Source organism: Chrysemys picta, chromosome 1 (genome assembly GCF_011386835.1).
Source record: "Chrysemys picta bellii isolate R12L10 chromosome 1, ASM1138683v2, whole genome shotgun sequence".
Lineage (NCBI taxonomy): Eukaryota > Metazoa > Chordata > Testudines > Emydidae > Chrysemys > Chrysemys picta.
In genome coordinates, this window is record NC_088791.1 from 71,986,290 (window position 1) to 72,004,052 (window position 17,763).

Below are 17,763 nucleotides of genomic sequence, written 5' to 3' on the forward strand. Positions count from 1 at the left end.
CTTGCACAAAATTAGAGTAGTTCCCAGAGCACTTTACAATATTGCCAAATTTTACATGCAGAGAACTAAGGCAGTGTGCTAAAGGCCCAAATTTTCACCCTTTTGGTCTGATTTAATAGATTCATAGATTTAAGGTCCAAAGGGGCGACTTTGATCATCAAGGCTAACCTTCTATATAAAACAGACCATAGGACTTTCCTAAACTAATTCCTATTTGAACTAGAAGCAGTCTTTTTTATAAAAAGATCCAATCCTGATTTTAAAATTGCCAGTCATGGAGAATCCATCATAACCCTTGGTAAAATGTTCTAGTGATAAATTATCCTCACTGTTAAACATGTGTGCCTTATTTCCAGTCTAAATTTGTCTTGTTTCAACTTACTGCCATTGGATCTAGTTATACCTTTGTCTGTTGGCTTGACGAGCCCATTATCAAATATTTGTTTCCCCATGTAGGTACTTATAAACTGTGATCAAATCACCCCTTAACCTTTTCTTTGTTTAGCCAAATAGATTGAGCTTGTTCTGTTTCTCACTGTGAGACATGTTTTCCAATTCTTTAATCAATCTCCTGGCTCTTCTCTGAACCCTGTCCAATACATGAACATCCTTCTTGAATTGTGGACATCAGAACAGGACAAAGTATACCAGTAGTGGTCACACCGGTACTAAATATAGAGGTAATATAACCTCCCTACTTCTACTTGATATCCTCCTGTATATGTATCCAAGGATTGCATTAGCCCTTTCAACCACTGCCTTGTACTGGTATCTCATATTCAGATGATTTTCCACTGTGACTCCCAAGTCTTTTTCAGAGTCACTGCTTCCTGTGATAGGGCCCACCATCCTATAAGTATGATCAGCATTCTTTGTTCCTAGATGTATAGCGTTACATTTGGTCATATTAAAACATAGATTGCTTGTGCTCAACTTACGAAGTGATCTGGATCACTCTGTGTTAGTGAGATGTCCTCTTCTTATTTACCACTCCCCCAATCTGTGTGTCATCTGCAAACTTTATCAGTGGTAATTTTATGGGGGGGGGGTTGTAGGTCATTGATAAACATATTTAATAATATAAGGCCAAGAACCAGTCTGTGAGGGACCCCACCAGAAACACACCTGCTTGATGATGATTCCTCTTTTACAATTCAATTTTGAGACCTGTCAGTTATAAAACCTTTTAATGTGAGCCATGTTAATCTTATATTGTTGTGATATGTTGGCTGGAACAAAGAAAAAATGAGAAAACAACAGTGGGTGAAAAAGTTAACTAAACCCCAAAGCAAGTTGAGTGCATATTTTCTTCTTAAAGCTTTGATTGAAATTTTAGGATTTTTCTTATTTTATCTGAAGTGATTTGCTTATCCCTTGCTACAGTTTCTTAGTGTAGGAGATTTAGATAGAATTTTTATGCTTGAGTTGATTGGGATTTTAATCAATGTGCGTCCTCAAAAGATGCCAGGCAATAGCACAACTTAGTCCTGCTCCAGTGTACCACTGAGTGATTTCTGATTTACAAATCATGTAATTCTGACATTGTTTTACAAAATAGGTCCTTTTTACAGTTGTATAATAGCACGTAATACAAGAAAATATGCTATGTATGTGGTTTAGATTAGTGTTACAAGGGAGATCAAATCAGCTTTCTGATTAGAAAATAATTGGAACTTTAAATACGGAGAGGCTATCACCAGTTCATAATAACCTGTCTGCTTGAGACACTGCTTCTCTCCATGTGACTAACTGCCAGAGCTGTGGTCAGTGAAGGTGCTTGAGCAAGTTTCCTCTCTTTATGTATGACAGGGGACTGCTGGCAAGATGTTCTAGACTCTAGTACTTGCTCTCTCTCTTGAGCTGAAATAGCTTGAACATGATGACATTACAGGCACACTGCAAAAGCCATCAGAGTAAGTCTCACAATTTTCAGACCAAACCAGTTTTTCAAGTCTCAGAGTGGGGGCAAAAAAAAAAAAAGACTTTATTCTGGACACTGTTTTTAGCCTTATTTAGTACTGTCTAGTAAATAAGTTTCGCCATAAAAGTTTCATCATAAAACTTCCTAGGTTCAGTTCTGTATGGCTCTGCTGTGGTTTATATGATGTTAGTGCCCTCTACACCCAGCCATGGCCTGGTTGAGGCAGAGTGATTTGTTGCTTCTAAATAGAAAGGACATTGAAGAGTGGAGGGTGTTTTTAATTTGCAAATCACTTCACAATCACTAGTCTCATTTGAGTTTGTGGATTATTTTACTCCACTTATTTTTACATGCATCAGAAATATTTTGTGACCCAAAAGAAAGCCTATGTAAATGCAGCTCTGTTTACCATTTGCATGAGTCTTAACTCTGCCTGTTGTGGATTTATTAAAGAGAATATAAGAGACTAGATATGGAACTTATCCCATCCATGACAGGACACAGATGTTTCAGAGATTGGAACAAGAGAGTAATGCAAGGTTAGAATAAATGCTGTAAAGACCAGTTAGATTATTTCATTCATCCCAAAAGGGATAATCGCTGATTTTTATTAGCAAAAGATTTATCTACTTTGGTCCTTCCCATTCTTGCATTAATGTTGGAGCTCTAAGCATTTTATGGCCTGGCCCTGTGGATGTTCAGAATGTATGTGTAGTGACAGGAGGGGAGCAGGAGCTCCAGCAGGCAGCCAGAGCCAACCATGGCTACTGTCTCAGGGAAGCCATTAGTGTCAGAGCAGGACGGAGAAGGGCATCCCATGCTCCAGTTTCACCATCCCAGAGGCATGAAGTAAGAACTCCAGCAGAGCAGCCTGAGCCAGCCTTTGCTGCCCCACTGGAGGACACCTAGAGAGCTACTGCCTGTGCCTTTTGCTGCACACCTCCTCCTCTGGGCTGGCAATGGCAATGCTGCTCCTTCCCAGATCACCTTCTTCTCCCTGCCCTCCCAGCTCTGTTTCCCAGCCTGTGGGGGAGGAGATCTATTTGGCAGTGCACAGCACAGAACTAACACTAACTCCCTTAGCACTAATAACGGACATTTTTTATAATGAAAGAATATCACACACATGTGTATGTGCGTGCGCGCGCGCGCGTCAGTTTCATCCCATTCCTTTCAATCAGATTATTTTCTCATCACTCTATTACCCCTGGTTTGATTCTATTGTGTCACTTTCCCCCTTGTTGTTATAGGCCCAGATTTTTGCAGGTATTTAAGCATTGCAGCTCTCACTGTTGCAACGCCTAACAGATTTAGGAGACTAAATTTCATTTTCAAAAGGGGATTAGGCACTTAAGAGCCTAAATCCCATTGACTGTCAATGGAATACCGGCTCCTATGTGCCTAAATCCCTTTTGAAAATGAAATTTAGGCTCCTAAACCAATTAGGTGTTGCAACACTGAGGCCCGCAATACCTGAACAGCCATAAAAATCTGGGTCATAATGCCTTAGGGAAGACTCTATAATGGTTAATTTGTGGTTAATTTATGCTACAATATGCAATGCAGCTAGTGTGCTTCTCCATCAACCCCTTTGCCCCCTCCAGCCGCTTCCCCTGCCCTGGGGACTGAGCAGTACCTCTAGTGGCACCACCCAGGGCCGGCTCCAGGCACCAACTTGTCAATCAGGTGCTTGGGGCAGCCGCTCCGGAGAGGGGCGGCATGTTCAGGTATTCGGCGGCAATTCGGCGGACAGTCCCTCACTTCGGACCTCCCGCCGCAGATCGCGATTGCGGCTTTTTTTTTTTGGCTGCCTGGGGCGGCCAAAACCCTGGAGCCGGCCCTGGCACCTCCTATGCCCTGCAGGAAACCCCAGGCGTCCACATTGTAGTATTTTATATGAATGCAAACATACATGGTAAATAGTACATTCTCTGTTTTTATTGCAATTTCATTAAATGATTGTTGGAAGGTAGTTTGAAGGCCTAATATTTACAAGGAATGCTGAACCTGAACTGAGATTTAAAGACAAAATCTGGTGTATTTAAAATGAGAAATCTCCAGGACTAAAATTGTTTTAGGAATCTCTGTATGTGATAACTTGTGTTGCCTCCTGTTATTTCTGAAGGCTCAGTGCTACTATTAATAGTCGCGTGGTGTCATCACTGTCGTAATACAGGTCTGTAGAGCAGCAGATGTCTGCTTGATTGTTTTGCAGCTACAATATGATTATCTAGCTCCTTCCTGTGGCACTTTGCAGCTACTGCATGGGACCTAGACTACATTACTTGCAGTGAGCTAGTAAAAACAATGATGTGATCAACGTATAAAACAAGTTAATCCATCTCTCTGTAATGAATGAACATATTGTGAGGTTATATAGGGAGAAGGGTGTTCTTATTTTTTTGGGGGGGGGGTGTGTGGGGGGTTACGTTTACCAGATACAAATCCCCACATACACCCACTCTGCCAATTTTGTTGTCTTTCATCTGACTTAGGGGTAAAGCTTGGAAAGTCTTTGATACCAATGGTGTATATTGGTCTCTAGCACTTGTGGTCAGCTAAAGGTGAGCCAGGATTTGGTATGAAATGTGAAGAAAGGGAAAGCAGTAAGTCACCCCAAAACTTACTGGAATGATTGGATTCACCAACTGAAATTGTACCTGGAAATGTATATCAACCCAAGAAGGGTTAGATACATATTCCAGAGACTGCCAATGGCTGCTTTACGGAGGGTTGCTGCTGCTTTTTTTGCTTAACTGTGATTGGTGAAGGTTGTTAATAAATGCACACTCCTACTTACAACGTAGAACCAAACATTAAAGATCCTGATGTTTCAATTATTTTGCTCTTTAGATAGTTTCTATTCATTAACAAGTAATTGTCCTCATTTGCTCAAGTGGGATTCAGAAACCTAAATTACAGGTTATAACTTACTGACTATTTTGTTAAATGAAAAGCATTGGCTTCCATTTTGCCTATAATTTAAATCACTCTATTTTCATTTTCTGGATTTATAGTTTAATCATCTTAATATTTTCCCCTCTCACGCGATTCACATAATGTCCCAAAGAACTTTTTGTTTTCTTAATGATCATATGGAAAGCCAGATGGAGAGATGGAAGAGAAAGCAATATTTAAAAATAACATGCTTTTGCTGCCTGCAATTGACAGGATGCTGCCATACACCTGGGATGCATTTGATTTACAGCATTTTACAGTATTGATTTTCAGCACAGCAGGAGCCTTCCTTCCATTCTGTGCTTGGTTATGCTCGGTCTTTTAATATTTTTAGTCTCATTAAATTTGATATTCCAGTTTTTGTCTCTGAAAGTTTCTTTCTTTAAAGAGAAAAATGAACTATTGGAGACCCACACTAATTTTAGCTTTAACAATTAGCTGAAGTAAAAACTTGGCCCCATTAGCTTAGTACAAGGGTTATGTAATTTAGCAGGTTGATGTGCTTAACTATTCTACCTAAACTGTAACTGTTGGAAGACTAAACCATATATGGATTGGGTCTGAGATCAGAGGTTTTGACTCCTAGGTCACTGATTCAAATCCAGTCCATACTGGCAGAGACTCCGGGCCTGGTTCTCTGGTTCCCTCCAGTGTGCCACAAAGGGGCTGTAAAGGCTGTAGATCTGCTTACTGGAGAATTCCTCAGAGTAGGGAGTAACCTGAATAGTAAATACCCAGCATAGCCTGGTCTACACAACACCCTCACAGCCCCTGACAGAGGGAACATGGCCAGAACACCACTGCAACCCAACTGTTCGTGGCTATTGCAATAGACCCTTGTGGGCAGCCAGGCATATTTTAGGGCATCTGTGAGGCTGCTCTTGCTTATTCCGAGTGTTGGGCAGGGCACTGGATGGCACCAGAATGTGGGTGAGGTACTAAGGTAATATAAAGCTACCTTTGCCCTCTGTGATGTTTTGGAGACCACCCAGATGAGTAAGGGGATCAGTCACCACCTGCCCTTTAACTACAGGGGCATTTGTGCTGTGCAACTATGCTTCCATTCCCTGATACCAATAGCCTACCCACAAGCATCAGGTCTGATCCTGGCTCTCACCAGCCTAGTTACACCTTGCAGGGTGACACCAACAGCCCTTCCGGTCCCGCGTCTCCCCAAACATGTTCTCCTTGAATTCTTAATTACCAGACACTTAGACCATTCTCCTCTGGTCACCACTGAAGGCATGAAACCAGACCCCTAGATACCAGCTTACATTGGCACATACACTTCATACAGTTTCCACACTAGAGACTGGCTTGGGATGAAAATAAATAAAAAAGCTTATTTAATAGAACGACAGATTCAGAGATGAAATCCTAAGGGAAAGCAAACACATACAAGTCACACAGAAAATAAATGTAAGGATGCAGCCTCAGGCTTTACACTTCCTATTAGATAATATCACTTTTCTAATACAAGTTACCTGTTGCCTTAAAACACTTTCCCTGTACCCCCTAGCTATAGGAGTGATCCAGTGTTCACAGACCGTCTCCTTCCTAGAGGCGGGCCTCCAGGTTCTGGATAAAAAACCTCAGTTCCACGCCTGTTTTAAAAGGCCTTTACCTCCCCGCCCCCTTCATTCCATAGTGACTCATGGTTAATTAGAGGGGGAAATTCCCTCTGGATTTGATGTTTGCAGCCTGGATGTTCTTTTCAATTTTGAGTTGTCTGAGTGTCTTTTCAGTAACTTTAATGGTCCACCTTGGTCCTTTCCTTGGCTGGGCAATGGATGTAGCTGGTTTCATGAAAACAACTGATGTGGGAGGAGCCCCTCCCTGCCTGATGGTTCACCTGCTGTGAGGTGTAACTGAAGTTTATGAGCACAGTTTTCTATATACACAAATATATAAATGCATAACCATGGTCTATAAACATGGCCAGCTCATGGCCATCAAGTTCAGAACATTACAAGCTTTCATAAGAGAACGTACTAGACATATTTTATAGTACAATGACATAGTATGCAATCAGTTGGTTGAACTACTTATTTTGGGAGTTTAAAACTTTTGCTCTCTTCTTGGGGTGTTTGGACCCTGATGGTCACCCCCACTCTATTTTTTCACGAAGCAGTGCAGAATCAGGCCCTGAAAGTCATTTCTTATTGAAAGTCTTGACTGGCCCATGTAAAATAACTTGTTGGTCTCAGTCATGTTCCTAACACAGAAGTGCCCACTGCACAAGACGCATCACTACAAACATTGCTAAAATTGTTGGCTGCTTCAAAAGACAGCCTAAGTATTCAATGTACACAAAGACTGAACGGCCCTGTTCAGTCTTTCCATAGACGTCCTTTCTAAGTCGAGTCACATTGATAGGTCAGAACTTGCTGCTGGTCATGCCATATTCTGTGGGTAAACATAGGCAAGTTCAGCTAGGAAATAGGCTGTTAAAAATAGTGTAGTACAGATGCTTTGTGTAGGTGGGGGGACGGCTGTGGTAGGGAAGGATATGATGGGCATTGAGACAGTGTTTCAGTTCTTTCATGCTATTCAAAATGCAGCTATTTTTTATAGCCGATGCTAAATGCTGTATATCTGGATGGAGGGAGTGGGTGGCAGTTACTGATCAGGTATCAGGGAAACATTGTGCTCTAGACAGTGGCCCAGTTTACATATTGCCTGTTTAAATAGGTTTGAAAATAGTTGTAAGGCCCAGGCATAGCAAAATGCAATAAAGGGTTTGTAAAAATATGACTTCACTTCAGTAGCATTTAACTGGTTCTGTGAAGCTAAAGTAAATAGGAAGGGGGTGAGGGTCAGGGCCAGCTCCAGGGTTTTGGCCGCCCCAAGCAGCCAAACAAACAAAAAAGCCGTGATCGCGATCTGCGGTGGCACTTCGGCGGAGGTCCTTCGCTCCGAGCAGGAGTGAGGGACCGTCCGCCGAATTGCCGCCGAACAGCTGGACGTGCCGCTCCTCTCCGGAGGGGCCGCCCCAAGCACCTGCTTGGTAAGCTGGTGCCTGGAGCCGGCCCTGGTGAGGGTGCTAAGACAGAAGTGGGATTACAGTTTACCGCACTGCCCCTTTCTACCTTACATATTAAAAATTTGTGTCTAGACCTTTGTGAGTGGGACTTCACGGGGTTGTGGAGAGGGCAATAATTAACCAAAGTCAATGACAGAATTCCAGGTTGGTATATATTTTGGCAGCTAGAGAAAATGTCTGTTTCTTCAGACTCTTATAGGCTGCCAACTTCAGTGACTGGAGAAGGTGTCTAATATCTCCTTGCTGTTTGTAACAGTTGGCCACAGCTCTTTTTTCACTGAGCAATATTGGCATAATGGAGTGACAGTGCAATAGACTAACTTGTGGAAGGAAGGATGTCTTCTCAATAGCAAAAACTTTTTTAAAGACCCCTTTTAAAATCTGAAAGCTTCTGTTCTGTAGAAATCAAACAAAAATTGCAGATAGATCCTAAAAGCATAGGATATGGATTTTCCCACTGTTTGTTTATAAGACTGTCTAATATATGAGCATTTACACAAAGTGATTAAAGCACAGAATTGGGAATTAGTGTATCTGGTTATGTTCCCGGCTCTGTTCAGCCTCGAGAGATTCACTTAAGTTGCTCTGTGTCTCAGTTTCCCCACCCCTAAAAAGATTCATTATGTTTAACTATCTCACACGGATACTAAGGCTAAATTTATGAATGCCTGTAAAGCACACTGAGTTCCTCGCATGGTGGGTGCTACAGAAGTGCAATGAATTACTACTTCATTTTGGCTGACAACAGATGTGAAATCAATTTGACATTTCTCCTGTATTCCACACACCGCGCCCCGGATATGCACAACATTCAGCAACCCAGATTAATTTTGGAGTGGGTATGCTAGAGAACCAATGATTTATGATTAAAGCACCCCCCAAGAAAGAAAGGTAACAGCATATCAGAATTTCCCCCTTTTTCCATTTCCTTAAGCTGCACTATTCTAAAGAACTTTGTTTCACTACAGATTCTGCCAAGTGCATCTACTGTGTTCCTCACAGCAATGTGTGAAGTATCAAAATGAAGTTTGTAACTATATTTGGATATCAAAGATTGTTTAATTGCCCCTGCTCTTGAATGACAAGCAGTTCAAGAATGTTAGGGGAAACCAATGTAACTTGAGAAGGCCCGTGCCCTAGTTCAAATTGCTCTGTTTCAGCATTGCAAGTAGTTAAATCATCACAGACACTGAGACCACACAGATATAGAATTTGTTCTTTTCTGTTATCGTGTTGTTGAGACTGGCCTTCTATGGCACAGATAACACGGACTCCCTGTTTACATTGTTAACTGTTCAAGCCTAATGTCGAAGTTGAATAGTCTTCTGTCAGACGTGTATGTATGGAACAGTGGCAAGAGAGGAAACTCATTGTCAAGGAAATGAGTAAGTCAGTAGTTCATTCCAACAAGCAGTAATAAGACTGCATTAGTAAAATAAGTGATGGCTCTGGGAGGAAGCATAGCAGTGACTCACTCTGGTGTGTGGTTTTTTTTTTCTTCTTAGACTTGCACTGTGTTTAAAGCAGCATGTCCATCAGTTTAAAGACTTCTAGGAGAAAAATATTTTTGTAAACATAATTGAACAAATAATGCAAGATGACCTGGTCTAGTGCCAGATCCTGCAAGATGGTGAGCATCCTTATGACCCTTTTGGGGGTCACATGAGGTGTCCAGGGTGAATTAGCACCACGTGACCACTGTGAGATGGAGCCCTGTCTGGGCCCACCAGGGACATGCTGGCAACACAAGCACTCTGCTTCAGGCTCCACGTGCCCTGCTCTTTCCTCCTGCAGGCTAGTGATTTACACCCCACTTTGTTATATTCGAGTGCCAGTCCCTTATCTTCTGGAAACCTGCAATGTACATCGCTCCACTGCCTCTATGGAAGCAGAGCACCCAATTCACTGCTTTCACCTCACTTCAACACTCTTATCACAGGACACTTGGTATGTCTATAACAAAACCAGATTGAAGTTTATTTAACAGTGTTTGAGATAGAGATACAGATAAAAGCAAGTGAAAGGATTTGGAAACATAAAGTTACAGTAAAAAAAACAACATAAAATACAATCGATAGCCTATAGACATTAACAAATTACTTTCCTCTCTGATAAGGTATTTCTCACCCAATGGACAATTCTTGCAGTGCCTGTCAAGTTTAGAAAGCTGGGATCCACCTTTTTCCTCTTTAATGGATAACAACCTGTGCCATTTCTTCTGCTCTGATACAGTTGCGGGATATTGTCTCTGAACCCAGGGGCTCCCCTCTTTAGAGAGCTCTTCAGGGGCTTGTTAGTTTTTGTAAATACTCATTTCCACATGGTCCAGACAGCAAGCAAAGTGCTGTCTCTGCAAATGTCCAGTTGTTCTCAATGTTGATTGAGTTAGCCTTGAGACCCCACCTTGCCTCAGGTGAGAAGTCTCATTTTAACAGTTTTGCAACCTAATAATCTATGAGTGGGTCTCAAAGTTTTTTTTCACGTACCACTTGAAAATTGTTGAGAGTCTCGGCGGACCACTTAATGATCTTTCCAAATGTTGTTTGTACCGTGAGCTAACTATTGTAAAGCACTTTGGATAAAAGCACTATATAAAAAAGCCTTAATAATAATTAACGTTTTTTGTTCTACAAATAAAAGCACACAACTCATATTTTAATATCAGTAGTCTTACCTTTCTAATGCGATGGATGTGGCCTCTCCCCCCCACCACAGCAGCCCCCCAAGCTGGGGCTGGGAAGGGGATCTCTCTCTCTCTCCCCCACTGTGGCAGCCCCGAGCTGGGGCTGGGAAGGAGGAGGGTCTCTCCCCCCACCACAGCAGCCACAGAGTTGAGGCTGGGGAGGAAGGCTGTTTCTCCCCGGCAGCCGCAACCCTGGAGCTGGGGAAAGTCGCCTCTTTCTCTGGCCGCCACAGCCCTGTACGTCCCAAATTCCCTCCACCCCCTCTTCTCACCCCACTGCCACCTCCCACCTACCCCCTATTCCTCCCAAGGCACCTTACATGTGCATCTTCTGCAGGGTCCAGGCACCTAATTAGTGGAGCCACGTCTGCACGTCTCCACTAATTAGGTGGGTGGCCCTTCATTCTCTCGTATGCAGCTGCCCAGGTGCGCACCTTAGAGGGAACTATCGGCGGACCACCTGAATGTAGCTCAGACCACAGTTTGAGAACCTCTGATCTACATTTTACATATCTCTTAAGGTATTTCCCGTACAAGTATCTCACAATAACCATGACAATCAACTAGTTCTTAGCTTTTGGTAGAAAATACACATGACCTCTTTGCTTAAATATTGAGAAGATGGTTGGATGCAGGGAAAATACAGCTGCCTGGATACGTCTGTGTCACAGTCCTCAGCTGCCACTTGAAGGTGCTTATCACGTCACACTATTGGGGTCCTAATAAGAAGCAGATGGAACCATTGACTTGTATCATCATCTCTGCATGTCTTCTCCATCCTGCGCATGCTGGATGTGAGGTTTTTCTATCAAATGGTGTGGGGGCATTTTGTGTTTACACTCAATGAATCTTTTTAAAGATAGATAATTATCAGCCCTTCAGGTATTCTGATAATTGTGAACTATAAAGGCCTGCTTCTCTATTTCACCTGCCGTTTTCTTCAGAGAGTTTGGTGTAAAAGAAACAGCACATCAGCATGAGAACATTCTTACGGTTCCATATATCTGACATACATGCTTCTCATTTTTTACAACTAACTTGTGAGCAGTTGCATCCCTGAAAGAATGGACTGAATGAGAGATGCATTCTCTTACCAGGGGTGGGGGAAAGGGAGGAGGGCAAGGCAGATAAGAGGGTGGTGATCCCTGCAGAAAAAGAGGAACTGAAACCGTATATTCCATTCCAGCTGTTTGATATTTTATTTATATCAACAACAGTTTAATCTTTTCATTCTTGGACCATTTTTTAGGTGAAGAATCTCCTGGGTGTATCACTGCTGAGGTGTGGTCCATTGATGTTGCTTTGAAAAATGCTGATTTACATGATAAATATCTTTCAATATTGGTGTCTTTGTAACTTTTTCTTTGACGTGTTAAAATATTGAAAAAAGGGAACATGTTGGTGTGTTTTGCTTGTTTACAGGACGCTGTCCATTCTTTGAATATTAGATAGAAAACAGCAGCTGTTTTGTGAGAGGGATGGTTTGAGTTGTTGTCAGACTTGGGATTGGTATAGCTGATTATGTCTGGGTGTGCAGCATGAAGAAGGAAATGCTTGACAAAGGTTTTTTTTTTTTTTTTTTTTTTAATTGTAATATGAAACTAACCCAATGTAATTGGGTCAGATATTAAATTATTTGTGGTTCAGTGGGTCAATTTCATTGGAGTAAAGAAAATAGTTCAGATTATAATATACTATAGTAATAGTTCAGAGAATGGCTCTCTTCAGTTCTTTCAAGTAATCTCTCTCAAAGTTGAAATCCTGGTAGTAGAGAATGCATGATCATGGACTTTTGATCTACAGGTTTTATTATCGTGAATTCAAGGTGTTCCACATAAGTTGTAATGCAATCTTTGGAGCACTCCTTATAACCATGCATTCTGTATAGGCCACATATGCTAAAGAAACACTACTTTAGAAATGTTTTAGGGCAGGAGTTCTCAAATTTCTTTGCACCATGATCCCCTTCTGACAACAAAAAATTACTACACGACCCCAGGAGGGGGACTGAAGCCCCTCCACCCGGGCGCGGGGGCCAAAGCCAAAGCCTCAACACCCAGGGCTTCGGCTTTGGGCCCGGGCTGTGGGGCTCAGGCTTTGGCTTTGGACCCGGGCAGTGGGGCTCAGACTTCAGTCCTAGGCCCCAGCAAGTCCAATGCCAGCCCTGTGAACCCTATTACAATGGGGTCGCAACCCACTTTGGGGTTCTGACCCACAGTCTGCGAATTGCTGTTTTAGAGAGATTTAAAACATTTTAATGGGACTGCTTTTCATCTCCCTCCTCTCCTAAGCCAGGTGAATGGGCATCACAACAGTGGATGACATCAGAGTTAACAAATGCAAGGTGTTGTCCAAAGTTGTCTTCTGGGTAAAGAGGGGAAATCTAGCATGGCCACTCTTACAGAAGTCCTGTTTGAGAATGGGAGAAAGCAGGACCCTCTTTCATTTCCAGAATGTAATGCAGAGAAATTATTTTAAGTTCTACAGAAGTCAAGATAACCAGTTATTGACATATCCTCAGGTACTTGAGAATAAAAATATTAGATCAAGCAAGTTATCCTGTAATTTATGACATTCCTTATTACCAAGTGGAGAGGAGCCTTGTGATGAAGTGTTCAGGAACTTACAGAACTTATATGGAACCAAAGTTCCCAGGAGCCTTTGAAACTCTCTCTTTCACCCTAAGTGCAATACTTTATGGTAAGGTGCAGTAATTGTGTCATGATGGAGAACAGATGCTGATCTTGTGGTTAAGGTACAGAATTGAGATCCGGCCCCAGATTCTCTTCCTGCATCTGCCACAGATTTCCTGTGTGATGTGAGTAAGTTGTTAACTGCTCTGTGCCTCTGTTTTTAATCTGTAAAATGGGGATACTACTGTTTCCCTAGCTTCCCAGGGTTCTGTGTGGTTAAATAAATGCATGTTTAAAAACTGAGTTGAGATCCTTGGATGGAAGAAGATGTGCAAGTGCAACATATTGTTTTCAATGTTTTCTTCCAATAGTAATATCACTGTTTATGGACATACTGTACTTTAAAAAGTCCTTGTGTATAGTATATAGTGAAGGCTAGAATTACCACAAAGTCTATGATATCGTTTGCCAGCAGAGGATCCTGTGGCAGTAATAAGTGATTACACTTTTCCTTATGCCAGGGGTGGAGAGCTGAGGGGATCAATGCAGTCCATGAAGTAGGCAGTGTTGGCTGAGAAGAGGCTGCTGGGGCACTGATTCAGCACTTCTGCACAGCACTTCCTTTGAGCTTGCAATGGTAGCCACAGCTGCTTCTTCCTGTCAGGAACTCTGTGAGAAAGACTCATCATATTTTCTGAGATCCAGTGGTCCTTGCTGGTACATGGAGGTGTAATTTCCACCTCCTTTCAGCTGGTGAATCTGATCCCTCTCTGTGTATATACTGTACATCAGTTGTTTCCAACCTTTTTATGCACAAGATCACTTTTTGAATTTAAGTGCAACCCAGGATCTACCCCACCCCTTCCCTGAGGTCCCACTCCACTCACTCCATCGCTCCATTGCTTGCTGTCCCCCACCCTCCCTCACTATCACTGGGCTGGGGCAGGGGGTTGGAGTGCAGGATGGGGTGTGGGCTCTGGGCTGGGACTGAGTGGTGTGGAGTGTGGGAGGAGGCATGGGGTGCTGGCTCTGGGAGGGGGCTCAGGGCTAGGGGTTGGAGTGCAGGAGGAGTGCAGGCTCCCGCTGGGTGGCACTTACCTCGGGTGGCTCCTGGTTGGTGGCACAGAGGGGCTAAGACAGGCTCCCTGCCTGCCTCAGCCCCATGCCGCTCCCGGAAGCGGCCAAGACGCCCCTGCGGCCCCTGGGGTGGGAGCACATGGCTGTGTGTGCTGCCCCTCCCTGCAGGCACTGCCCCTGAAGCTCCCATTGGCTGCAGTTCCCCATTCCTGCCTGTTCCTGAGGGGGCGGTGCTTGCAGGCACGAGCAGCATACCGAGACCCCTGCCCCTCTCCGCCCCCAGGGGCCTCAGGCATTCTGGCTGCTTCCAGGAGCGGCACGGGGCCAAGGTGGGCAGGGAGCCTGCCTTAGCCCCGCTGTGCCATCGGGCTTTTAGCGGCTGGAGATCGCGATCGACTGTCAGAGGCTCCAGGATCAACCAGTCGATCACGATCTACCAGTTGGTGATCACTGCTGTACATGTAGCTGTGCACTCTGTTTCAGTATCTATCCTCACACTTTCTGTACAACTATACTCACTCCCTTCGCTCTGTTCTAGGATGTCCTAGCATTTTTTAACCTGTCAAATGGTATCTGTTGTTGAATAAGATGGGCTGGTCAAACTCACCCCACCCCTCATTTTCATGAAGAATGGACACAATATACTTCCAGACTGTAAGCTATAATTCCAGTGACATGACTACTGTATATTTGTTGTTCTCACTCTCTTCTGTGCACATTACAGCAGGCTTATCTATAGGCGACAGAGCAAATGAACTGTCGCATAATAGCAGGAAGTTGTGATTATTTGCATAAAATAAAGGAGAAGCATTTTCAAATACAGTATTATGAATGTAAAACCCAGTGAACCAGTACACATACAAATTTCTGTTACCATTTCCTTTAAAATCAGATATTTTAAATTGATTGAAGTGTGTGTGTGTGTGTGTGTGTGTGTGTGTGTGTGTGTGTGTGTGTGTGTGTGTGTGTGTGTGTGTGTAAATTTAGAGAGATGGAAGTGGAGGATGGTGTGGTTGTGGTGGAAGTGATTGATCTGTGACAGCAGTTTCCTTGATAGTCATAAGGGGAATTTTTTTTTTCTTGGTCACACTGAGTTTGAACACTCATGAAACAAACTGAATCATTTCAAGTTTAAAATAACAGACAAAATGGCAAGAGGAGGGGAGGACTGTGTTTTTTAAAATAATGTTAAGACAGTTTCCTTTAGTGCTGACTTCTTAAAGTGGAATGTGCTGCAGATCAGTTCTCATATGTAAGCCAACATTTGTTTTAACAATTTTTATTGTCTTCTTTCTCTCTTCCCCTCTCTCCCTCCTTCCTTCTCCTCTGCTCTGCAGATTTACACTGACTGGGCTAACCACTACCTAGCAAAATCTGGCCACAAGCGGCTGATCAAGGATTTGCAACAGGACATTGCAGATGGAGTTCTGCTAGCAGAAATCATCCAGATCATTGGTAAGACCTGTGCTCAGAGAAGCAGCATGAGCTGACTCCTTGCATAGGGCGGGGGAGAAAATATATAACTTAAGTTGGATGTATTTAACAATGACATTAATCCAAATAATATATCTTGACTCAGTCCATATATCTCTGAAATGTATGTGTTTTTTCCTTGTCTTAATTAATATATATATATATATATATATATATATATATATATATATGTGTGTGTATGTGTATGTTTATGTGAGGATGTTTGGAAGTGGCTGTTTAACTATACTTTAAATGGGCCAAACTGTTTCTTACACATTTGAATTGTCAGAAATGAATGCTGCATTAGAGCATATGTCTCCCATGTGTGCATTTTGTTAATTGGCGTGGCTCATACTTTTTGGGATGCCTTGAAACTATATCCTGACCCTGCAAAGACAATTTTGGAAGACTTCATGTCAGCAGTCATTTGGCAGGGGCTGAAGAATTAGCAGCAACCTCCTTCGCACTTCCCTTTTGCATGATTTGTGCATGTGGAAGAAACTGCTGCTAACAAGAGTGTTGTTACTGTAGGGCTGTACTGTACTGGGAAGGGAGCTCTGTGTCAACAAACCCCTGCACACTTTATTGCTTTGCCTTTTCTATTCTTCTTCTGTTGTTCCCCCCCCCCAGTTTATTCTTGTGGGTTTTTTTTCACTTTATTGTTTTTCTTTAGCCAATGAAAAGGTTGAAGATATCAATGGCTGTCCCAGGAGCCAATCTCAAATGGTAAGAATAACATAAATTCTTAGTAAATATTAGAATCTCTTCTCTTTGTTAAGATGCTTTTTAATGATTATTTATTTTGTTTAACTGTGGAATACTCAAACCCATGTTTACTATAAACTACTAATTCTCTTTTAAGCTTCCTGATACCTTGATGCATATGGTTGGGGTTTGTCAATTCACTTTGGTACAAACTAGCTCAGCGTCTTGAGTTAGCTGAGCAACAAAATTTCTTGAGTCCCAGTGAACATAGTGAACTGTTGTAACAAACCTGCTCTTCTCCTAACTATCCAGATAATTTCTTTTAACTTCAGTTTTAAAGGCAATAAACCCCACAATAAATTTTAAGGGGAGCCTTTGTGTCTGGACAGCTGGTTTTAAATACAGGCCTTGCCAACTTATTTTTGAATATAAATAGCCTTTTGGCTTGTCCACTCTGAAGTCCATTTAAATGCTCTGACTCTAATATTTTCAGAAATAGCACGTTGGGCATATAGCTCTCTGACCTATAACTGGCAGCCAGCTAAAGACAGTTTAATACTCTCAGACAACTAGCCTTAATTGACTATGATTCAGATGGAGGCTTATTAATTTTTTGTTGTCTTGATTGGTTAGTAAACTGCAGGCTTAATACGAGAACTTCATTAGCAGGTTGTGGAAATGACAGGGACAAAATCTGATTTTCAGTTACATCACCTCTCATCTACGGCAATCATTTGATATCAACACTGCGCTGTCTTTGAACTGCTCCACTAGCCCAATTCCAAGAGTTGTAGCTGCTTATTCACATTCAAATAATGTGTGAATAATTTACCCATATTCACGGCCAGTAATGCTTTGGGATTGAGAAGATTTGGATGTGTCTTTTGGTGAGGTTGCGTATTAGCAAACTACTGGAACTAGACAAGAAAGTGGAAATTGGAGATTATCAAGAGTGTTTACATTTAGTCACCTTTTTTTAGGCAAGTTTTTTTCTGTAAACTGGAAAAAGAATAAGGAGAGATTTTTAGGTAAAATGAAACTAAGTAATTACGTGGTTGTTTTTAAAACTTTGACAGAAACCAAAATCATTAAAATGGACAGTATCATTTAGTGTTATCTCTGCTTTTTAACTTCTTATAACAACACACACACACACAAATAGTTATTATTATTCATTGCTTGTATTACTGCAAAAAGTAGAGGTACCAGCTGAGACTGGAGCCCCATTGTGCTAGGCACTATGCACATGAGTAGTAAAAGTCAATCACTA

General features: G+C 42.3%; 1 protein-coding gene across 15 annotated transcripts in view; it reads left to right on the plus strand.

Moving 5' to 3' along the window:
• Positions 1-17,763, plus strand: part of NAV3 (neuron navigator 3) — a 353,937-nt gene that overhangs the window by 90,519 nt on the left and 245,655 nt on the right. For all 15 annotated transcript variants that reach the window (XM_065559490.1, XM_008164582.4, XM_008164583.4 and 12 more), the window contains exons 2-3: positions 15,653-15,770; positions 16,462-16,514. In XM_065559490.1, the coding sequence (XP_065415562.1) occupies positions 15,653-15,770; positions 16,462-16,514 (171 nt within the window). The remainder of the gene's footprint in view (positions 1-15,652; positions 15,771-16,461; positions 16,515-17,763) is intronic.